The 25808-nt window shown below is 42.2% G+C and overlaps 1 protein-coding gene across 1 annotated transcript in view; it reads right to left on the minus strand.

Moving 5' to 3' along the window:
- LONRF1 (LON peptidase N-terminal domain and ring finger 1) overlaps positions 1–25808 on the minus strand; it is a 90877-nt gene that overhangs the window by 33700 nt on the left and 31369 nt on the right. Inside the window, exons 4-8 of the mRNA XM_030191430.1 lie at positions 19365–19517; positions 15195–15432; positions 8517–8613; positions 7076–7190; positions 5732–5853 (exon numbers count right to left, since the gene is read on the minus strand). Coding sequence (XP_030047290.1) covers positions 5732–5853; positions 7076–7190; positions 8517–8613; positions 15195–15432; positions 19365–19517 — 725 coding nt within the window. The remainder of the gene's footprint in view (positions 1–5731; positions 5854–7075; positions 7191–8516; positions 8614–15194; positions 15433–19364; positions 19518–25808) is intronic.

Below are 25808 nucleotides of genomic sequence, written 5' to 3' on the forward strand. Positions count from 1 at the left end.
CATCAAACCCAATTCACCAGGATCAAAGCCTGCAGCACTAACCACTAGGCTACTCCTCCACATTATTGCTGTTTGCAATAATGGAAACTGCATCCCAAATGTCCGATTAATAAATGTCAGATTTAGAGCAGCTTCACAAATTTTGGCAATTTAACTTCAGCAGGTCCAGAACACACATAATACAAAGTTAACATACGCACTTGAATGTTTTTAAGACCAAGTAGGAATAAGAACATAAGAAAAGCCATACTGGTTTGCCACTCAGGTGTTCGTAGCGAGTAAAATGATACTTGCAGCAGCGTGGAAAAAAACAGGGCTCCCTAAGTTGCAGGCTAAGTCAGACTCAACACTATTCAACTGTTGTCAAAGCTTACAGCCATACGAAAAGGGCGGTTGGCCCAACACCAGAGAATATGGGAATCCTATAACAAATGGTATTCCGCTCAGAATCACTAGTTTCTCACAAGATGAAGGGGAGAGAGGGGAGGAGACTAGGATATTAAGCGAGTAAGGCAGAATTTGTTGTCTAGATAGAATTATATGCGAAGGTTCTATATGTTGATGCTGAAAAGTTGTGTCATGTTATAAAGCATGGAAATGTTCAATGGAAACTTTTCTGTTATTTACTGAAAAAACTATAAATAAACAATAAGAAAAGCCATACTGGTTCAGACCGATGGTCCATCTAGCCCAGTATCCTGTTTCCAACAGTGGCCAAGCCAGGTCACAAGTACCTGGAAGAACCATCCTCCCCTCTTATTGATGCTCCAATTCATCCCTCCCACCCCAGACAGTGCAGTTACTGCTCACTTATCTCTCCCCAAGGCTCCTATTTTGCCATTCGCTACAACAATGCTGCGATGTCTGCTCCTACCCCCAGTGATGGTCCATCCATTAATTTCCATAACGTTCCTTTTATTCATCTTTCCCCATCAAAACTATGCTGTTTCAACATTTCCAATGATGGGATCCTAAAAGATGCCATACCTATAGTGACAAGGCGAGACTGAGAGAAGAAGAATGAGGTCAGCATATAAGAACTGGGAGGGGCATAGTGAGTTAAAGAAAGACAACAAGGGGTAGAGATAGAAGAGCAGCAAAGGAACGTGTACAAGATAGGTGTGGTTGGACAGAAGTGATAATTTACTGGATGGTACTACATGGTGACAGTCTAACTGAAAAGAGAACAGGGTATAGGGTTGGCTCAAGGGCTAGCAGCACACCCATCTTGGGTCCAATCTTGTGGTATGAACCATGCAGATGAAATCTGGTGCTCTAGCTTAAATGCCACTACTTATTTTATGGACTTAAATTTATCCCACATATTTAGATTCCAGAGATTGCCCCTTGCATAAATGAACACTTTCTCAGCTTCTATTTCTGTCATGTTCTGCCTCTATCTGTTCATATGCAGGCTGCACCCTCCCTCTCAAGCTCCCCTTACTGCTCCAGCAAGTCCAGAAGTGCCCAGTGAGCTCCAACCACATGCAATAGGAAGACAGCAAGCAGTGCAAGGCATTAGTTAGCTCTTAAGTGGTAATATAAACCCACCTCCTATTGGTCACTAAGCTCTCTTTTGATTGACCACCAATTATTATTCCAGCCCTAACCACCCACTAAGACTACCATTATTAAATATAAACCATATAGAATAGTTATTCATTCACATGAAACACTCAGACCAACCAATAAAACTCCCAACAATGGATGAAAAAAGTAGGATGTTTCACTTTACAACCAACATAAAAAAATATAACATTACGAAAGATACTTATATACTGCTAGTACCAATAACTCATGGCAGTTTACAATAAGAGAAAAACAGTAGCAAGAATTAGCTAACAGTGATTAAGGCCCCCCCCCCTTTTAAGTATTTAGCAAAAAAAAAAAAAAAAAAAAAAAAAAGATATGTTTTCAGTAGCTTTCAAAATCTTAATTGCATTGTTTGTAAAATACCTAGCAATGTATTCCGAAGTTCATAAGCACTCCTTTAAATGACCTCTCACATATGGACCTTGGTTTAAAATCAGCAGCCAAAAAAAACAGAAAAACAAAACTTCACACTTCACAGCAAAGCACAGGAAACAGCGGAGATGGCAAACCAACCAATGGTGCCAAGAAACTTTTAATGAATATCTTCTAAACAACTCTACATAGGCCATGTTTTGGCTAAATGGCCGATATCAGGAGTCAAACTATTCCAATCACCACAACAGTTTCGATGGCGTATTTTGTACGCTGGCCTTTACAGTATAAATTTCATGGTATAAAATTCCACCAAGCTTTGCTGGATTTGTTTATTGAGGATATTGTGTACCAACGTCAATTGATGATTAGAATATTTTCAGATTCCTGATGCAGGCCATTCAGTCAAAACACGGTCTGTGTCACGTTTAGAATATATTCAATAAAAGTTACTTAAACATCAGCAGCCAAAGGAAGCTAGACTTATGAGTCAGTTAAGCAGAAGGAGATAGTTTTTAGGTTTAGATAAGACAAATAACCTGGACTCAGACCACACAAAATCAAGAGACTGCAAGCACATTGAAAGAGTCACTCCATTGGTTACCAATTCAAGCTAGAGTAGAGTTCAAACATTTTTCTTTAAAGAATCTTCACAGCCATATTTTGAAACAACTGGATCCTTGCTAAGATCTTTTTAGGCAAATCTAGATACAAGATACTATAACAATCCGAACAAAATAAAGGTGGATATTATTTTCTGTAGATATAAAGAAAAGAATACGAATTTGCTGAAGCATCCATAGTTTACAAAAACCAGGTTTCAGAACTTGACTGTGAATATTCATAAATGATCCACAATGCTACTTCTAACTGATGCCTCAAAGGAAGGATATCACCAATCTCCAGACCTTTCTAAAGAATTGGTATGATATATCCCCTACCCTCAGCAAAACAGCTTTTTCAATATTTAATCTAAATGTAGTAGACATGAGAAGTCATCCAATCCAGAATCATGTTAAAAACTTCTTAAAACAACCACGTCTTTGCTATACATGTTTGACAATGGCACTATGCGTGCCTTAAAGTCTTCTGCGCAGTTCTCTGAATTGGGAGTGAGGCAGCTAATATTAATATCGATTTTAATGTGTTGCGTGCTGGTGTTTACAGCAAGGTATTGCGCAAGGGTAGGTTCTCCACAAAACCTTTTTCTGCCTTGTGTACCCAAAAAATTGTTGACAGGTGTTTTGCTAACTATATGCTTCTGTATGTTGTTGCTTTCGGTATCACCCTATAGTGTATATAAAACATTAACAGGGGGATGATCAGAAGCAAACGCCGGTGCTAGAGAATGTTAGCACCATACTAGCGCCAGCGTTTGCTACCACCCCATGATAATTGCATGCAATTATCTCTGATCATTGGTGTGGTAAGCCCTGCACTGTTCCAGCGCTATTTTAGAGCGCTGTTTGGAACAGCGTGGGGCTTTTGATCATCTGTCTGTAAGACAGCAAGTTATCAACATGGGCTACTAACATGTTTTTATTCCATATACAATCCAGGTTATTAGTAACTAGGTCTCATTGCATAAAATGGGACATGTGCTAAAAACAGCATGGAGTTGTGATAAAATAACGTCTTAACGGTAGTCCACATTGATAAACTTCTCCCCTCAGTGTAATAGCAAATAGGCATAGAGAATGTAAAAGGGACTGGAGACCATTCTGGTTTTAAAATAAATTTCTCTTTAATGGGCTTCTCAGTAATGTACAAGCACATACAGAGTGATTAATAAAACAACAAGAAACAGGCCATTAAATTCAGGTGAAGTAGTTGCAAAAAATTTCAAACAGTTTCATCACACTTAGTACCTAACAGTATCATTCACAAATCTTCAAAAGACAGAGGCCAATGCAGAAAGCTAATGCACGAGTTTCTGGGTGTCCAATGTGAAAAAAAGTTTTGCACAGAAACTAAACCTGAACAGACCATCTTAGACACCCGCACGCAGCATATTAAACTCAACAGAAATGAGGCTATTAGCTACTCCACCCCAAAGAAGAAAACTGTGCAGAAGGCTAAGGTGAGCATAACGCATGAACATGAATCCTGACGCATAGAGGAACATAAGAATAGCCACACTGGGTCAGACCTATGGTCCATCTAGCCTAGTATCCTCCTTCCAACAGTGGCCAATCAGGTCACAAGTACCTGGCAAAAACCCAATTAGTAGCAACATTCCATGCTACCAATCCCGGGGCAAGAAGTCCATCCCCCATGTCCATCTCAACAGACTATAGACTTTTCCTCCAGGAACTTGTCCAAGATAGCTAACCACTGTTACCACATCCTCCAGTGAGTTCCAGAGCTTAACTATTGTTTGAGTGAAAAAATATTTCCTCTTATTTGTTTTAAAAATATTTCCACACAATTTCTACTTTTTGAAAGTGAAAAATGGTTTCACTTTTACCCATTGTACACTACTCAGGATTTTGTAGACCTCAAATCATATCTCCCCTCAGCCATCTCTTTTCCAAGCTGAAAAGCCCTACCCTCTTTAGCCTTTCCTCAAATGGGAGGAGCTCCATCCGCTTTTATCATTTTGGTTGCTCTTCTTTGTACCTTTCCTAATTCCACTATATCTTTTTTGAGATACGGCAGCCACTAGTGAACACAATACTCCAGATGAGGTCACACCATGGAACAATACAGAGACATTATAGTATTCTTGGTCTTATTTTGCATCCCTTTCCTGATCCACAACAGAAGATTGTCTCTTATCTCATGACTTTAATTTTCTCAGTAGTCTCATGAGGATCTTTGTCAAAAGTTTTCTGAAAATCTAGACACACTGTATCAATCAGCTCATCTTTATCCTTCAAAGAAATGATGCAAATTGGTGAGCCAAGTCTTCTCTTGGCTGAATCCATGCTGAGTTTGTCTCATTAAACCATGTTTGTCTGTGTGTTCCATAATTTTATTCATTGTAGTTTGACCTATTTTGCCCAACACTTACTGGTCTGTAATTTCCCAAATCACCCCGCAACCCTTTTTAAAAGCCGATGTTACATTGGCCATCCTCCAATCTTTAGGTACTACAGATGATTTTAACAAGGGTTAGCTCATTCTTCTGCAGTAGCATCTGTGAAGTTTTAATGCCAGTGCCTTTTTCTTTTTGCTGAAAGAACTAGAGTAACGTTTTAAGAAAGATGGGAGACAATGGTTCTGCGCACAGGTCTGAGCAGAAAACAAAATTGTACTGCCAACTTCAATTACATTCCATATACAATTTAACTATACTCCTAGGGTTCATGATCATTTTTAGTTGAAGATTTTAGACAATACACCACAGACAATGTGGCAAAAGGTTAGTTTTGTTTAATGCTGCGATTTCAGAGCATATGCAATGGTTGCTGGGACATATACAAGGGTCAGCTTTTCCTTTAGACCCCATTCTGTCATTTATGGCTTCTTTTGATAAGACTGTCACCTAGCCTACGATGGTATCCAAACTAACTGTGGATGCCTCCCTGTCTCAAGCTAATCTTCTGGCTGTTTTTATAATTATGCCAATATTGAAGAAAAAAACCAGTTTGAATGCAGAGGTGTACCAGCTATTACCCTATTTCAACATAACTATTGTTCTTAGTTAAAATTACTAAAAATGAAATGGTAAAACAGATAGAGAGATTTTGGAAGATATCAAGGGATTTCAATATAGACTTGGGAGGAGGGGGATTCAGTTTTACTGTTTGTACAATTAACTTACTTTGACAGTTCAGCAATTTCTTCTTCATAAATTTTCCTTCTCTCAGATAATTCATCTGGGAGATATTTTCTTATCAACTCTTCCAACAGTTGGGTAACATTGTATTTCCTGCTTGCAAGGTACTGAAAAATAAATTAAGGACTTAGATTTCTGGTAGCTGAGAGTTCCATACTGTGTACATACTTATATTTTAGGGCCCTGTTTACAAAAGGCACATTAGCATTTTTTACATGTGCTAAAAATTAGTGCGCGCTAATCATGTAGATGCCCAATGGAATATTATGGGCATCTACACAGTTAGCGTGCACTAAAAATGCTAGCATGCCTTTGTAAACAGGGCCCTGTATTTACCTAAAGTCCTCTAAAACCAACACCACCAAAAACTAATTTTCTACTGTTGTACTAGGCTGGCCATTCCATCTCTCCTACATTTATGTTCTCCACTTCTCTCAGTCTCTCCCTGACCAGGAGTGCTGTTTGTAGATTGGGACTAGTAGCCTCCTGTTTCCTTTCACCTTTTGTTTTTACCTTCAGATGTGAGACCTGGAGTCTCAGTCTACACTCTTTCCAAGGATCATTCCTTCCTTGAAACAATTACATTCTACAACCCTGCTCAGATCTGGTCCCCTCCTGTTGGGCGTGGCACAATCATTTTCACACCCTCATGCTGCTGGAGCAGAGACAGGTTAAATCTTCTGTGAAGCTGAAAAAGGTCTTTTTGGCAGGCTAGGATGTCTATATTCAGTCCTTATTTCATAAATGTCCAGAGTCTGATCTTTAATTCATTTTGATCAGCCCAAGTATGCTGGAGGGAGTTCCCCCACGATACACATTACTAGTCTCATTGTGGTTTTGTTTAATGGGGGGGGGGGGGTAGGAAGTTGGGTGTTTAGGGTGGTTTGTGAGGAGATTAGAGTCAACAACTCTTTTTCCAAGCTCTACTTTGGACATTATTGCTTTTTGTTGGTGCAAACAATGTTTTGTATCCCCCCCCCCCAGTTTTCTATTCATGGTTAAGGTTGGTGGGGGGGGGGGGGGGGGGAGATGATTTAAATCCTTTGCTAAAAATTGTACTTTTTGATTGTACCTGGTCTAGTTATATAGGACTCGTTTGTTGATGCAATAAAAATTGTTTAAATGTAAAACCCTACCCTATGCCCAAATTTACCCTGGGAGCTTTTTACAACTTCTAAGGCCCTGACACTGTACACAGACTCCATCATAGCAGACTGGTAAACAAGTTGTATATTCTTACCATGTCTATAAACCTGAAAGTAAGCCCAAAATCAAACTAAATGTTTTGATTAGGTCACAAATTTAACAAAACATTTAAAAACTATTTACCTCTGTCAAGCTCTCCTTACACAAGGGACACTGAGGGGCATGATCTAAACAGCGCTCTAAACATTTCTTACAGAAAGTATGGCCACAGGGGATTGTCACTGGTTCAAAGAGTAACCTGGAAAAAAAACCCATGACGTTACAACCCTAATAAAGAGGGTGGAGATAAAACTGAATGGAGTGGCAGTTACAATCCTAAACAGCTTACTGGGCAGATTATATGGGTCACTTTGGTTTTATCTGCCATTGAGGCATATTTTCAAAGCACTTAGACTTACAAAGTTCCATAGCAACCTATGGAGCTTTGTAAGTCTAAGTGCTTTGAAAATGAGCCCCATCATCTACTATGTTGCTAGCCACTCAAAAAGAAAATATGTTTACATTTAGAGACATTTAAAATGTTGCCAAATCACTAGATATGACCACAAGAAGTCTATAGAGAAGGCATTAAATAGCTTTGATTCTTGCAATTATACTAATTTTTCCTGGGATATATTTTGGTAGGTCAAAATTTAACCGTACACAACAGGAAACAGGAGAAAGCCCCTACAATGAATCCAAACACTGCGAAGCAAGTAGGGGATGACCAAATGACTTCCAGAGAACAGATAGATGCAATCTCGCACTTTATTGGACAATCACCTTTTTTGTGCATGTCCAATAAAGTGTGAGATTGCACCAAATTAACCATAAACATTGCTCTACTCTATATAGCAACTTCATCCAGGCATATTCAGCCCACAGCAGTCAAGTGTTTGTTGTTCTATTTTAAAGGATAGCTACTGTGGGCATTTTATACTTGAATATTTAGTGTCAGACTGTCCCTGTATACCAGCACCAAATATTCAGCCATTGGGCAGCTGCCAGCACTTATCTGGGTACCAGCGATATTCGGACCAGTACCTGAAAAAATTAGAATAGTTTTTACTATCCTAACTTTATTCAGGTAGTTAATTGGTTAATGGACTGAAAAACTGCTGCTAAACTGGTAACTCTGGGCTATACCCAGGCTCCACCCCAACAGATCACCCCAGCATTAACCAGATAAGAGCCAAGGTGGTCTCAGCAGATACTTAGGTATTCGGTAGCTCTACTAGTTAAGACCAAGTCAGTGTGAGTTCACTGGGTAGCCACTCCTACCCGGTTAGCACTCACTGAATTAAATCAACATCTAAGTCTTTATCTTTAAATATTTTCAGGTCATTTACATCAGTATTTCTCAACCTTCTCCTAAAAGTTTTCAAGATTACCACAATGAACAAGAATGAGACCATATCCAGTATATGCAGAAATCTCATTCATAATGATTGCAGTTATCCTAAAACTCCAATTGGCTATGTGTGCATCCAGGAGTGGGTTGAGAAATACTGACTTACATAAAACTCAAACCTAGTCACACAGTCTACCCTTAAGATTTAGTGTTCAGTAGGGAACTTGTACTGACCTCATACACAGCGAGCACTCAAAATCAGATACATCAATTAGATCCTTGGGAACAGTTTGAGAAAGCAGTGCAAGAACAGCATCTCCTTCTATGGTTCCTACAGAAATAATAAAACCAGAATTCCCAACTTTAGGAATACAATAAATGGTGATAGCAGGGGGCGGGATTCCAGTTTTAAGTACATAATTTAAAATTGTGTGGTTTATCTCTGCACAATGGTGCCCGTTACCTTCCTGGAAAAATTTAACGTTCATGTAAACTGTGTGTCTGGTGTACCAGTCCTGTTGAGATCAAGGGAGACAACTGTATAAACTATGACTCACTTCTTTTAAAGTAGTACACAACAGCATACTTATAGTCAAGAATGTGAAGAACCTTCTTGCACAGGGTTTTCTTTGGTTTTGGAAAAAGGATTAATTATTTTCTTACTAGTATGGAAAAGTGACTACCTTTGGTAAGAAGTTAGGTGGGTTTAGAGAACAGCCTTATTTGTATGAAACAGTGTAAGGGTCATAGGTTACCAACACTTGAACCTCACCCACAGTTCTAGCTGAGATTACTTCAATAAATGAGCACCTTCAATATGAATTTCAAGGAAGAGAACTCCAATTGTTCAGAAAGTGGCTTCATTAATGAAGTTAGCCCCAGGTTAAAAACAAGGAACTTGGGGGGGGGGGGGGGGGGTTTTGCAGTGGAGACTTGATATGGCAAAGTTCTTCATAAAGCATGAGACAATAGTACAGTGGGAAGAGGGAAAGTTATCCACTGGGGAGATGGAAGGCAGAGAGCATGCTAAGATGTGATCTTATGGAAGACGTTTAGAAACCTTGTTGATTCAGATGATACAAATACTGCAAAATACTAGCAACTGAACATATTGTGGGACCATGACCATTAGAAAAAAAACAAACAAACCAGGTTGTAAAATTGCTTCCATTTGAAAGACTAAATACATCTAGTAGAATCTGGCAGCTATAAGAATGCCCTTTGGTTATAACAACCTATTTGGGACAGAGTTTAGAGACTGTTCAATTTCCAGGCTTGAAAACCAGAGACTAAGTCTGGTGAAGATGACCCTCTTGCCGAGTTATCAATGTTGGAAATTAGTGGAGCTTTCGTGGAAGAATAGCCAACTGCTTGAGAAGTGGAAACCAGTTTTAATGAGGCCAGTAGAGAACTACGACTATCTTGGTACTTGGCCTCTGCTGGAACCTGTGATGAGTTCTTGCAATGAGAGGGATTGGTGGGTATGCATACAGAATGACCAGCACTAAATTGATTGTTCCCTAATTGTAGTTAATTAAATTTTAACTGCCAGCCCCTCTGCCATTCTTTTAACTTTTGGAGATCCCTTCTCATTGTTTCTACTCCATCCAGGGTATCCACTATTGGCTATCTTCATGTAATTCGCAAAAAAGGCAAACTTTCCTTCCAACCCTTCAACAATATCTCTCACAAATATATTAAACAGAATAGGCCCCAGCACTAACCCCTGAGGAACTCCACTGCTCACCTTTTCCTCCAAGCGGATTCCATCTACCACCAACCTCTGCCACTTCTCAGGTCAACCAGTTTCATATCCAGTTCACCACTTTTGGTCCTAAGTTCAGTCCTTTCAGCTTATTCACGAGTCTTCTGTGGGGGGACCATATCAAAGGCTTTGCTGAAATCCAAGTAGATTACATCTAGCGCATCTCCTTCATCCAGTTCTTTGGTCACCCAGTCAAAAAGATTCGTTTGGCAGGATTTTCCTTTGGTAAAGCCATGTTGCCTCGGGTCCTGTAACCCATTGGCTTCTAGAAAGTTAACTATCCTTTCTTTCAGCAGCAACTCCATTATTTTTCCTACCACCGATGCGAGACTTACCCATCTGTAGTTTCCCCACTTCTTCCTTGTCTCTACTTTTGTGAAGAAGGGGTACCACATCCACTCGTCTCTAATCTCATGGAACCCCTCCTGTCTGTAAAGATCTATTAAATAAATCTTTAAGAGGTTCCAACAGGACCTCTCTGAGCTCCCTCAGTATCCTGGGACGTATCCCATCTGGCCCCATAGCTTTGTACACCTTCAGATTTGCCAGCTGTTTATAAACTCTATTCTTCGAAGTATCCACTCCATTCCCAGATATTCCCTTGGCAGCCAACAGCGATCCTTTACCAAGATTTTCCTCCGTGAACACCAAAGAGAAGTAATTTAGCACGTTCGCTTTATCCTCCTCACTCTCCACATAGCCACTCTCATTAACTTTCAGTCTTGCAATTCCATTCCTATCTTTTCTCCAATGTATCTGAAAAAAGTCTTGTCATCTCTTTACATCTTTAGTCATTTTTTCTTCCACGAGCTTTCGCTATCCATATTTCCCTCTTTGCTTCTTTGAGTTTAATCTGATAATCTTTTCCGTGATCCTCTCGTTGTGTTCTTTTGTAAAGAGTCCCTTTTGCTCTTATTTTTTCAACTACTTTTTTGGAGAACCATGTAGGCTTCCTGTTCCTCTTGTTTTTGTTTACTTTCCTTTTGTAAAGATCAGTTGCCATTTTTATACAGCCTTTGGCTTTGACCACTGATTTTCCACTTCTACGCCTTCCCACGCCAACAGCTCCTTCTTCAGGTATTCCCCTATTTTATCAAAATCAGTACATCTGAAATCCAGTACGTTGTATTTTGTGCGCCCACACTCTGCCTTTGCCCTTATATCAAACCATATTGTATGATAATCACTATTACATAGGTGGGCACCCACCCGGATACTGGAAACACTTCCTTCATTCATGAGCACTAGATCCAGCATCAACCCTTCCCTCATGGGTGCCGTCACCATTTGTCTGAGCAAGGCTCTTTGACAGGCGTCCACAATCTCTCTACTTCTTTCCGATTCTGCAGCCGGGATGTTCCAATCCACATCAGACAAGCTGAAATCTCAGTAGCACCTCCCCTTTTCTTACCAATCTTTTGAATAACTTTTATCAGATCCTTGTCTAGCTTCTCTGTTTGTGCCGGAGGTCTGTAGATAACCTCCATCTTCTTTTTCCAGGGCGATCTATAAAACTTCTGCCTTTCCCCAGGATGATCTATAAAACTTCTTCCTTTCCCCGGGTTCTCCGCATTTCAGCCACTCTGATATTGTCTCTCACATACAGCGGCACTCCTCCACCTCTTCGGCCCTCTCTATCCTTCCTAAAAAGATTATAGCCCAGTATAGTCACATCCCATTCATGGGCATCATTGAATCACGTCTCTTTAATAGCAACAATATCCAGGTTTTCTGCTGACATCAGGGCTTGCAAGTCTTGAACCTTTTTACCAAGACTACAAGAATTTGTGCTAATTGCTTTCCATATGCTTAGTGAGCTTAAAGAAAGTCTAGGGGATGCTGAATCTGGCAATGCAGATAGAGGGAGCTTCAGCTAATCCTGGAGTTCACAGTGACCCCTCAAGCGTGGCATCGATGCTGTGGTATGTAACGGCATCTTCATATTGGTTGCTCCAATGTCTCTCTCTAGTGCATAAGGAGAGGAAGCTACATCAACACACAAGTCTGTATTGGTATCTAGGCCTCAACAAGTAAGACAAGCCCTTTCAGAAGCTTTGTCTGCTAGCCTGGTTTATATTCAGTCTTCAACAAAACATTTTTCTGAAGTCTGCGCAACCCTGGAGGTGTTTTCTTCTATAAATTAAGAGGACTGTTCTACCTAAGAGTTATTTACTGGTTTTCCCTCAGATCCCTCTCAATAGGAAAGGAAGAGAGCCTTCACTGGAGGGTCTCTTTCACAACTCTCTCTCTGGTAATGAGAATTCCATTTAAGTTGGACTTCCAGTTTCTCAACCCTTCTTCCTTTACCAAGGAAGGTATGAGAGATCCTGTTCAAACATCCTTAAAAATGTACAGCTAAGAATGTGGGAAACAATCTCTCTTTGTGCAAGCTATCAACAAGAAAATTGATTATACAGAGTCTAGAAAGCTCTTGAATTTGAAAAGCAATGGCTTCCAAGGCAGCAAAGGACCAAAATAAGATTCCCCTTGATAATCTAGGCTGTCACTCTATATGAGCTGAAAACACTATTTTGAAGACTCTGTAGAGCTTTCTGCAGCCGCATGTCTACCAAAGTAAGTAACTGGAACAAATAAAGAAGATGTGGTAACACAATCAATCATTCTAATAGTAGATATCCTATTGAACCAAGATAGAGTTTGCACCTTCCAACGGTCCAAATCAGAGGAAATAGTTGTGAAAAGTTTTGGATAATTAGGTGGTACAATTGAGAATAGTCCAATTGAATCCAGGCCCCCTAGATATTTAAGCTCCTTAGAGACCCAGTGAAAAGGAAAGTTTATTTTTATGCGCTGTAAAGTAAGGTAATCTATAGTAAGATTAAGGGCTTCAGTCTTCCCCATGTTTGCCCTGAATCCCGACTCCCTTGCATAAACTTCCAGAGTTGTTACCAAGTTAGGTACAATAGTAAGGGGGGGGGGGGGGGGGGAGAGAGAGAACAAAACATCATCGGCAGAAAGACTTACTTCATTAGCCTATGCCACCCACTCCTATAACCTCAATATTGAGATTTTCCCCAAATAGAGAAAGCCAAAGGCTCCATTGCAAAGGCAAATATAGAGGGCAGCCCAGCTGTATGCCAATGGAGAGTTACCCCCATTCACCCTAGGTTCTTGGAAAAGAATAAAGCTCGAGACCCACTTAAAAAAACTGGAACATTGTTAATATGTTAAAATAATATGCAAAGCATAACTGAAAACAACACACAAATACTGCATTAAACCAAACTAGTACACACCAAATGTTAACAGACATGAACAGCTTTTATTGAAAATTGATCACATATCTGATGACGAAATTGGCAGCATTTCATAAAGACTTTATGGGGTTCTTTCACTTTAAATATAGTCCTGGATGAGTACTGGGGTGGGCTTATTATTCAAATTATCTTTGTTGGCTCTTGCTATTGGCTGTTCCCACACTGATGTTTCTGTAGTAGGGCAGGGGGAGGGGAAGGGCAGGCACTAATCAAGGAGTGGATTTTTGTGTGTGCATATAGCTTTTGTATTTTCACGGTTTGCTCTGTCCAACTTGTTACTCAATGCACTCAAAAAGAAGGAAAAAAAGAAAAAGGTGATTGGAAAACTAAAAAGGGATCTAATTTAACAAATAAAATAAAGCAGAAACTTTAAAAATAAAAATGTTAAACAAATGTTTCTCAACTGCTACATAGTGCTAAATTGTAGCATGCTTTGTTCTTACAGGCCCAGATGATCAAAAGCCCTGCACTGTTCCAAACAGCGCCCTAAAAATAGTGCCGAGACAGCGCAGGGCTTTTCTGCATCGATGATCAAAGATAATGCATGCAAATCTAAGCAGCGCTATTATCTTTGATCATCATGTTTAAAGTGCAGGAGAATTGTGCCGAGCATGCGCTCAGCACAATCCTCCCGCACTTGTTTGACAGGTCTGGGCTGTCAAAAGCCCAAACCTGTCAAACAGCCTGCCCTGAGGCCCAAACAACGAGGCCCCCCCCAAACCCCCAGAAAACGTCGTGGCCGCCGCTGGCCAAACCCTCTCCCACCCAGCGACGGGGGGGGGGGGGGGGGCTGGAGGATCGGTGGGTCTCCAGCCCCCGAAACCCCCAGAAATCGTTGCTCCATCAATGGGGGGGGGGGGGGGGGGGGGGGGGCGGCTGGAACCAGACCTCCAGCCCCCCCCCCCCAAATCCGCCCCCCAGCGTTGTCCTTAAATTCCCTGGTGGTCCGTGGTGTCGTGACACCCCCCTGGCCACGTCCCGCCCCCCCCACCTTGTGTTGGAGGAGGGACGCAGCCTGCCTGCCTCCCTCCTCTTCCAGTCAGTCGACGCCCAGCACCGCCCACTGCATCCTGGGATGCACTGGGCGGGGCTAGACCATGTAAGGGAGCGATTCCCTTACATGGTCTGTAGCTCTGCCCAGTGCATCCCAGGATGCAGTGGGCGGTGCTGGGCGCCACCATTTTGGGCGTCGACTGACTGGAAGAGGAGGGAGGCAGGCAGGCTGCGTCCCTCCTCCAACACAAGGTAGGGGGGCCGGGAGGGTGTCACGACACCAAGGACCACCAGGGAATTTAAGGACAATGCTGGGGGGAGGATTTGGGGTGGGGGCTGGAGGTCCACCGGACCTCCAGCCCCCCCCCCCCCGTTGATGGAGCAACGATTTCTGGGGGTTTCGGGGGCTGGAGACCCACCGGACCTCCAGCCCCCGTTCGCGTTTGCCTTGGGGGGGGGGGAAGGGGGGCCTGCCAGCATGCAACTGCATGCTGGACAGAGCTCACCATTCCTCCCCAATGATCCGCAAAATCTAACGCCAGCTCGGAGCTGGCGTTGATTTTGCTGCAGCCAGTGACCCAATCTTTGGCGCGCTGGTCGCTGATCATTGGGGATGAATGCGTTAAGCGCCAATTAGCATGCATTTGCAAGCTAATTGCGCTAGAAGCCCTGTTTAGCATGCATTTGCATGCTACTTGCGCTGAGAGCCCTCGAGTGCACTGTTTCAGGCGCTCGAGGGCTCTGATCATGGGTCGGCTGCAAACTCTGGCGCTAGTATGGCGTTAACAGCCTCTAGCGCCAGAGTTTGCTTTTGATCATGAGGGCCACAGAGAGTTAAATCTCACTGCTGATTGGCAGACAGCACATCTCACTCACCTCCTTGCTTTGTATGTTTGGTTCCGTCATCACACATAGTTAAGTCCTGGTCAGACACAGTTAGTTTCCTTTTTAACAGGGCCCCTTTCTCTGGACCAGACAACAGAGGCTCAGAAGAAACTCTTTTTAAACCTTCTTTTTTGGCAAGTTTTTCAACCAAGTTCAGTTCACATATATGCTCCGTTTTATCAAGGCACCTTTTAACAACATGTTTGCCACCTTTTGGCAACTCGGAGTTCTAAGAAAAAAAAGGTGATTAAAAAAAACACTTTTCTTACTTAAACCAGTTAAGACCAGCAACAAAACCAAAGCAGAGTTTGACACATCTCAAAAGCCAGATCACCATGATGACTAGAAATCTTCATCTAGCATCTGGGATTTTCGTGCCCTGGTTTGTAGCTGCTCCGAGAGCAGCCACTAACCTACATCAACCTTTATGTACCACAAGGGTCTGTGGAAGTCTGAGTTGCGCAGTAAGGAACCCTTGTACTGGTCTCAAAGTTTGAGAGCCAGAAACAGAGGGAGTTCCTACCAGTGGTGTAGCCAGAAGGCAATTTTTGGGTAGGCCAACAGGTTGGATGGGTGGACACTAGAGAAACACCTGCCACCTGATGCACCCATGCCCTGTCCCCACTCCCAATAACTTCAGAGGGTAGCAGTGCTTGCTTCAGTGGCTGAAGACCATGTTGAGGGCTAGGGGAATACAAGAGGGTGCACTTCGGTCCTCCAATATACATATGCTTCCCCCAAATATTCTGCAGCCACAGAACCCCCTGGCACTCCCCCAACAGTGGATGAAGAGAAGATAGAACATAAAACTCACCATACAAAAATGTTGGTTTCTAGTGTTCTCTCAACAAGGCATATTGTATAGTACAAAAATCTAACAAACAAAAAGTCACTTGGAACCTAGAGCAAATCTATCATGCCAGCCCTAACATCCAAATTAAATCAAAATCCCAAGAGGCCAGACGTTGCATGTAGTACAGCACCAGAGAAAGGGAAAGTGATGCATTTTCTTATGCATGGTGCAAAATCTAATGATAGCACATGCCACAGATGGTGTTAGGGGTTACAACTAGGGTGACTGCCCTTGGCCAGAGAGAACCACAGCTGGATGCTGAACAAGGTGCAGCTTAGTAGTAAGCTTTGGGGTCCCCTCCCAAATTTCTTTCCTGGGCCCTGACCAATTCTAACATCAGTTCTGGCAGGATGTATATTTCAAATCTGACACATTCTAATCAAAATAAAAAAATAAATTATTTTTTTCTCTCTTTTGTTGTCTGGTCATTTTATTTTTCAAATCATGTTGGCCCCAGACTCTGGTTTCTGCTTCCCTCTGTCTTCTCTAACTCACTCACCAAGGTCTCCTGTCCATTTGACATTTCTACCTTCTCCATGTCAACTATCCATCTCTGTGCCTCCATCTTCCTCCATATTCAGTATCTCCCTTTCTCTGTGTCCCTATATTTCCCTGTCCAGCTTTTCTCCTCTCTTCCTCACCCATGCCAATATATCTCTCTCCTCTCCAACCCTACCCAGCTTCTCTCCTTTTCTCCTCTCCAACCCTACCCAGCTTCTCTCCTTTCCAACCCTACCCAGCTTCTCTCCTTTTCTCCCCATGTCACAAAAAGCTTGGCCATCCACCTGGTGTTACCCCACGGCCACGAGGGTCTATTCCCAGCACAGCTCAGGTACGCCTGCACTTGCCACTTGTGCTCTACACTAGCACCCTTCTCCCAACGACTGGGTCACAACCGCCTCTGGGCGAGTCTCCCACTCTCAAAATTATCCCCAGCGATTTCTAGGTTACTGCAGCCACACTCCGTGGTCCCACAGTTCCCAGAAAGCACTCACAGACCCAACACACAAACCATCAGGATTCTTTATCAGTCCAGACAGAGGCAATAAACAATTATTATTGTCTTGAAAATTGAACAATGAATAAAAAATGTGGAATCAGCTCCTGTGGGCAAGGGGCACTGCCTTACTATCCAGAGACCATTCCTCAGGCCACAAGGGTTTTTGATAGTCTGGTGAAAATTGGTTGCCATGCTTTCCAAGACCAGCCCAGCCACAGCTGAGCCAACTGCATTAGTAGGCAACTACAAATCATTGTGCTGCTCAGATTCAGCACCAAGGCACCTTGGAGCTGTTCTCCTGAGAGCCAGTGGCACTGCTAACATACCAGCTCCCATATTCTCTGTAGCACTTGCCTTCTAGCATCTTCCTTCAACATAAGTGCCACCTCCCTCTTCCCCCCAGGATCCCTGAAGCACTAACCAGGGCTTTGGGAAGTCCTAAATCAGCCACTGCCATGCTCTGCTCCAAACAGCTGCATGTGCCTTCAACTTTTTTTTTGTTGTTAAAATAACTATTAGGCAGGGCACAACCCAAGGTGCTCCCTGCAGAAGCCTCCCCAGGCTCAACCAGGGGGCGGTCCATGGACTGATCCTAGTTAGCGCATGCCAGTCAAAGGATTCACCTTGAGGGCTGCAGGCCATGGACTGTGCCCAGGAAGTGAGGCCTAAAGAGAAGAATTTTGCTATACCAATCCAACTTGCACCATCTGCTTGAGGCAGAGAATTATTTTCCCAGCTGTGCCGCTCCTTATACTGGTGATGTCTCTGGATGATCTCAGCTTCTAGGCCATCATTTGCTGGTTGGGTGGGGGGACATAACCCATTGGTCTGGACTGGTTTAGAAAGATGAAAAGAATAGAATTTTATGTGCTGAAGTGGGCGCCTCCAAAATATTTCAGTGGTATACATATGTACAAAGTAGGCACGTAGACAAACAGCACCTACTTTGCACAAGTGAGAGGCTATCACCGGGGAGAAGATGGGCAGCCAGGAGTGAGATTGGCACTTAAATGTGCAAACTTTCTAAAAATACATGCATATACACCTATTCTTTCTGGCACATACATAACTACCACCAGCCACCAAGTAGACACATTTGTGCCCTTATTTTTCCTGCGGTAATTTTGTAAAGATACACAGGCACATGCATTGCCTTTATTTGTTACATTTGTTCCCCACATTTTCCCACCTATTTGTAGGCTCAATGTGGCTTACATAGTACCGGAGAGGCGCTTGCAGACTCCGGTGATAACAAATACAAAGTGATGCTGTGGTACCTTATGCCTGGAATAGACTTCCTGGACCTATACGTCTAGCTCCATCTCTACCTGTTTTCAAATCTATGCTAAAAACCCACCTTTTCACAGCTGCTTTCAGCTCCTAGCCACAATTGCCCTCCCCTTGTCCCTTCCTCCCTTCTCACCTATTACTTCCCTCACCCGTAACTGTCTTTGTCTGTATTACTTAGATTGTAAGCTCTTTTGAGCAGGGACTGTCTCTTTGTATCAGGTGTTCAGCGCTGCGTGCGTCTGGTAGCGCTATACAAATGCTAATAATAATAAGATAGAGATCATGTGGCATAGGCAGGATAGGGATAATTATACAAAATACTGCACATGTAAAAAATCCTGATCTAAACACCAAATGCTGGGTACAGTAGGATTTTCGTGGGTTTTGAAGGGCTCACTATACAATATAAGGGAGTAATGGTGAGATGTGTACCTAGGACCTTTTATGTGAAATCATTGCAGTGCCTCCTAGGGTGCCCCACTGCTCTGCTGGGATGTTTGTATGCCCAGTTTACTAGGAAAGCTGGCTCCTACGTCCCAATGGCTTGATTTTGTGCATTTTCACTTGGACTTTTTTTTTTTTTTTTTTAAATGGTCCAAAGATAGACATACAAAGCACAACATCAAGGGGGAAAAGAAAGATAGAGTTAAATGGCCATTTTCACTACTTGACTTTTGGACTTTTCAGCAAAACATCAAGAATCAAATTTAGACATCATATCGAAAATGCCCCTCCACATGTCTTTAGAAAATAGGCTTAAAATAGGGACCTTAGTCTCCACACCTAGGTACCCTGTTACAATACCATACATGTACCTGTGCGCCTTGTTATCCTAGGCTCCCTGTTAAATCACCCCAATTGTGTCTGAGGGAGGGCTACAAAACTATAAGGAGATAAATCTTCATAACTTCATATCTACTCAAGTTTCAAACTTAAGATACTTTCCTTGGCAGCACCATAGGTCCAATACATTGCTTGCTTTCATTACAAACAATTTTGCATTGCTATACAAGTGTACCTGATCTGAGTTTGGTTGTAAGCTACAAGGTTGTTCCACTCCTGTACCAAGCACAAAAGGTTTGCTTTGAGTATGGTGTAGAGATATCCAAGCAGGCTCCTTCAGACCTTCTTTGACATTTTCCGGCACAGGTGACAGCAAATCACATAAAATCTAAGAAGCAAAATATACATATAACTGTTATATATGATATGGTGCTGTAGACACTGGTCAGTTAGGTTCCAAAGAGCTTTGAACGCATACTCCTTCTAGTAAAATGCCTTTACAGAGCACATCTGATCAAATCGTATGGCAAAGTTCTACAACTTAATCCAATATGCAATACAACAATTAGTAGAAATTATGATGTGTATATGTACATGTTGCTGCGTTTTAATTCTTTTTCTTAGAGAAAGTCTCATACAGTCGTAGTGGTCTTTTCTACACTCCGCCAATTATGGCGTACCCCAATTTTATGACAAATATAATCACAGATGATCGTCTGATCATATTTGCCGTAAAATTGGGGTACGCCATAATTGGCGGAGTGTAGAAAAGACCCCTACGACTGTATGAGACTTTCCCTAAGAAAAAGAATTACGCAGCAACAAGTCGCAACTACATATACACATCATAATTTCTACTAATTGTTGTATTACATTTACAGAGCACACAGCAGTGCTTTCTGGCTCATAAAATTATGCATGCTCTGCGTGCATGGATACTATTAGGGAAGCAGATTTTGGATTTAACACCTGGCAAGTTACATTTAAGCTAAAGTACTATTTTTTTTTGGGGGGGGGGGGGGGGGGGGTAGGAAAGAGTACAGAATTTCCCATTGGGATTTGATTACAGGTCTGAACTCTTGGTCTTGCTTGTATAAAGTCAAGCTGCACCAGCGCTCTATGTTTGGGTTGGTTTTTGTTCTGCTTAATATTTAATGTCAAATAACTCATTCTGCACTTTGGACTTAATACTGCCTACCTTCTAGCTGCCTAGCTTGATTTTCTTCTTGGCACCACTGAATGTTGTGTGTATTGTATATTTTCTCTGATGCCCCAAGCGCATCAAAAAATGAAAGCAAGTATCTAAAGAAACTTAAAACTAAAATTAAATTTTAGCACTTCTCTAGTTTCTTCTCCAAACAAGTGAACTGAAAGCAGTTATTCACATGTAGCAGATGGGCTCCGAGGACAGCAGGACACGCATTCTAACACACGGGCAACGTTATCAGACGGATCGCCAGTATGGATGTTACCCAGCGTTCTATAACTTTAAGAAGCCTTTTGGCAGCGTCCCACCATGCATGCACAAGTGTCATCCTGCCCAGCGCAAGTGTTATCCTACCCAGCACAAGCACATGGGACCAATATCAAAGCAAAAGAATACAACTTCAAGGGGAGGTGGGAGAGGATGTGAGAATATCAGGCATATTTTCAAAGCACTTAGCCTTCCAAAGTTCCATAGAAACCTATGGAACTTTGGAAGGCTAAGTGCTTTGAAAATAAGCCTCTGCGTGTCCTGCTGTTCTCAGAAAACACCTGCTACAGGTGAGTAACTTCGTTTTCTCTGAGGACAAGCAGGACAGTTTCTCACATATGGGAATCCCTAGCTACCAGGCTCACCGGAAAAAAAAACCAATCCAGGACAATAAGGATTTGCAATGGCAAGGCCAGCCAGAATCAACCAACCTGAAACTATATACAGACTTATTGTGAGACTGCAGGAAAATGAGCCTAGAAGGGTGGAGTTATATTCTGGACACCAAACAAATTCTGCGGGACTGTCTGACCAAACCAGCTGTCGCGTCATGTATGCTGCTCAAGGCAATAAGATGCGATGATGGCTAATAATGGGCAATATTGACTGGATAAGTATAATATCAGGGCATGCTAGGGAGGTAAAAATTCCTAGAAGATATAAAGGACCGCTTTATGAAACAGTTGGTTCGGAACGGGGGGGGGGGGGGGGGGGGGGGGAGGAGGAGAACAATTCTAGACCTAGTCCTTAGTGGAGTGCATGATCTGGTGCAGGAGGTAATGGAGCTGGGGCCACTTGATAACAATGATCATAACACGACCAGATTTAATGTAATATCTGGAGTATGATAAAATAAGAATGGTTAGGTTGGAACAGGGCGGGGGAAGGGAAGGTATGAAGATTTAGGAATGGAGACAGAAAATGTGATATGTTATTATTTGTCGATTGTTATGTTGTCTCAGTTGACGAAACATTGAATAGGAGATAAGGGGGGGAGGCAGGGGAATAAAACGAAGTAACTCAAGGTATGTGAGATTGTTAAGAATTGAAGTTGTATTTTAACAAATCTGTAAACATATGCTGTGGACTCTGTTATTGCTATGTTCCAAATAAAAATGATTTAAACAAAAAAAAAAATAAGAATGGTTAAAAAAAAAAACCCTAAACAAAAACAAAAAAAACCCTTAAAAGGAGAACTGCAAAGATGAAAATTTACATTAGGCATGGATGTTATTCAAAAACACCATCCTGGAAGCCTAGACCAGATATATTCCATATAGTAAAAAAAAAAAAAAAAAAAAAAGGGCAGAAGGCCAAACGACAGCAGACATGGTTAAAAAAAACGAGGTGAAGGAAGCTATTAGAACTAAAACAATATCCATCAGAAAATGGAAGGATATGACTGAAAAATAATAGGAAACAGCATAAGGAATAGCAAGTCAAATGCAATGCGCCGATAAGGTAAAGAGAGAGACTTTGAAAAGAAGGAGGCAAAACACACATAATGAGAACTAATTAGAACCAAAAAGCCAGTAACAGAATCAGCTGGACCACTAGATGACTTTGGGGTAAAACAAAAAAGGTACTCAGGGAAGAAGACAAGGTGAGAGAATAATGAATTCTCTGCTTCAGTCTTCACCGAGGAAGATACCAGTGCCAGCAATGGTATGCTGATAAGTCAGAGAAACAAGTCTCCTTAAACCTGGAAGATATAATGGGGCAAATCACCTGGACTGGATGGAATATATCCCAGAGTACTGACAGAATTGAAAAATGAACTTGCAGAGCTTTTGCTAGTAATGCGTAATTTATCTTTAAAATCAAGCATGGTACAAAATTGGAGGGTGGTCAATGTTAAAAATTAACAAGGGCTCCAGAGGTGATTTGGGAAAATTACCGACAGTTGAGCCCAACATCTGTGCCAGGCAAAGTGGTAGAGACTATTATAAAGAACAAAATTACTGTGCATATACATAGGCATGGATTGAGACAAAGCCAACATGGATTTAGTCAAGGGAAATCTTGCCTCACCAATCCAATATATTTCTTTGAAGGGGTGAACAAATATGTGGATAAAGACGAGTCTTTTGATAAATTACATATCTGGATTTTCAAAAGGCATTTGACAGAGTACCTCATGAACGACTCTTGAGGAAATTAGAAAGTCATGAGATAGGAGGTAGTGTCCTATTGTGGATTAAGAACAGGTTAAAAGATAGAAAACACAGTAGGGTTAAATGGTCAGTATTCTCAAAGGAGAAGGGTAGATTGTGAGGTTCCCCTGGGGTCTGTGCTGGGACTGCTTCTTTTTAACATTTATAAATGATCTAGAGATGGGTATAACCAGTGAGGTAATTAAATTTGCTGATGACAGTTATTTAAAGTTGTCAAATCACAACAGGAATGTGAATAATTGCAAGATGACCTTACGAGATTGGAAGGCTGGGCATCCAAATGGCAGATGACATTTAATGTGAGGAAGTACAAAGTGATGAATGTAGGAAAGAAACTAGCTATAGCTACATGATGTAAGGATTCGCATTAGGAGTCACTGCCCAGGAAAAGGATATACGTGTAATTGTTGATATATTGAAATCCTCTGCTCACCATTTAGCAGTGGCTAAAAGCAAACAGAACATTAGGAATTTTTAAGGAAAGGAATGAGAAACAAAAATATGAATTATAATGCTTTTGTATCACACCTCAAATACTGTATGCAATTCTGGTCACATCTTAAAGATATAGCAGAATCATAAAAGGTACAGAGAAAGACAAAAATAATAAAGGGGAAGGGAAGACTTCCTATGAGGAAAGGCTAAGAGGCTAGGGCTCTTTAGCTTGGAGAAGAGAAGGCTGAGGGAAGATATGACAGAGTGGAGCAGAATGGGTAGACGTGAATCGCTACAAGGACTAGGGGCACGCAATGAGTCAGACCAACGGTCCATCTAGCCCAGTATCCTGCTTCCACCAGTGGCCAATCCAGGTCAAAAGTACCTGGCAGGAACCCAGTTAATAGAACATTTCATGCTACCAACCCCAGGGCAAGAAGTGGCTTCCCCTATGTCCATCTCAATAACAAAAGGATGCTTACTTTTCCTTGTGGAAAAGTCCATAGTCTTAAGTCCAGAGAGCATAGCCAATTGCTTTTCTGAATCATGGGAAGAAGGGTGGCCAGAGAAATCATCCTGAACTTTTGACTAAAAGTTTGTTCAGCGCCCTTAGGTCTAGGATGGGATGAAATCCCAGCCGTCTTTAGTATAAGGAAGTACTTGGAATAGAATCCCTTCCCTTCTTCTCCTGGTGTAATGGGCTTGACCTCATGGGCCTTGAGAAGGGAGGAGAATTCTTCTGCAAGCACTTCCTTGTGCCAAGAACTGAGAAATGTCACTCTTACATAAGTAATGCCATACTGGGAAAAGACCAAGGGTCCATCGAGCCCAGCATCCTGTCCACGACAGCGGCCAATCCAGGCCAAGGGCACCTGGCAAGCTTCCCAAACGTACAAACATTCTATACATGTTATTCCTGGAATTTTGGAGTTTTCCAAGTCCGTTTAGTAGCGGTTTATGGACTTGTCCTTTAGGAAACCGTCCAACCCCTTTTTAAACTCTGCTAAGCTAACTGCCTTCACCACTTTCTCCGGCAACGAATTCCAGAGTTTAATTACACGTTGGGTGAAGAAAAATTTTCTCTGATTTGTTTTAAATTTACTACACTGTAGTTTCATTGCATGCCCCCTAGTCCTAGTATTTTTGGAAAGTGTGAACAGACGCTTCACATCCACCTGTTCCACTCCACTCCACTCATTATTTTATATACCTCTATCATTTGGAGGATTTTGTTGCCAACTGGAGTGTGGAACTGACCCAGATTATTTTCAAAATCCACTCGTGAGATTACAAGAGGCCACCTTTCCAGGAAAAAATTCAGCCTCCTTCCCACTGGAAGGTCAGCCAGGGCCAACACTTATTGCAGCTATGCTCTCTTGCAGCCAGTCAAAAGCCTTTATGAGCTTCGACTGGGGAGCCCACTGAGGTTTCTGGGCCTGCTGCTGCTGATGTCTGCGCACTAGGCCTGTGTTTGATGCCGAGGACAAGAAGAGGAGGTGAACCTATGCCTGAGTAGCAGGAACCTCTTCTATATCCTCCAGAAAACCTCCACAATGTGGACAATGCAGAAGGGCGAGACCAAGACAGGGTCTTAATGGCATCGGCATGCTTCCTGATGAGGTCCGTGACCATGTCCCCAAAAAGAGATTCTCTCCATGGCAGAGGATGTCCACCAATCACGCCTAAACTGCAGGTTCAAGGTCAGAAATGCACAGCCTACTCTGTGAAATATAAACATAGGAAAGAATCAAAAAAATACAATGCATTATGTTATTACCTTAAGTGATAAATGGCCTTTAAAAAGGCTGGCAAAATGATATTCCACCTTCTCTGGGCTTTAAGTAGTTCATCCTACCTTTTGTAGGAATGGAAGTGTGGTAATCACCAAATGATTTTCAGAGCACTCTGATCATGAGCAGCTAGCTAAACTAAAGATGGACAAAGCAATGTGGCCGGATAGTACACATCTGAGAGTACTAAAGAACTTAGCAAAGTTCTGGCAGCTCCACTGGCTGACCTTTAACGTTTCTCTAGAGTTAGGAGTGATACCGGAGGACTGAAGGGCAGTTGTGGTCATTCGCCACAAAAGCAGAAGTAAGGAAGAGGATGGAAATTACAAGCCAATAAGTGAGACTTCTGTGGCAAGTAATTAATGGAAATGCTTTTAAAACAGAATAGTAAAGTTTTTGGAATCCAATGGATTACAAGACCCAAGGCAATTTGGTTTCACTAGAGACCAACCCGATTAATTTCTCTGATGGGTGACCAGAGTTGGATCTAGGAACAGCGCTAGATCCTCATCCTCCTCGACCTATCCGCCGCCTTTGACACTGTCAACCATGAGTTACTTCTTGCCACACTGTCCTCATTTGGGTTCCAGGGCTCTGTACTCTCCTGGTTCTCCTCTTATCTCTCCCACCATACAGTACATTCTCATGGATCTTCCTCCACCCCCATCCCGCTCTCTGCTGGAGTTCCTCAGGGATCTGTCCTTGGACCCCTTCTTTTTTCAATCTATACCTCTTCCCTGGGCTCGCTGATCTCATCGCATGGTTTCCAATATCATCTTTATGCTGACAACACCCAGCTTTATCTC

This window comes from Microcaecilia unicolor, chromosome 2 (genome assembly GCF_901765095.1).
Source record: "Microcaecilia unicolor chromosome 2, aMicUni1.1, whole genome shotgun sequence".
Taxonomy (NCBI): Eukaryota; Metazoa; Chordata; class Amphibia; order Gymnophiona; family Siphonopidae; genus Microcaecilia; species Microcaecilia unicolor.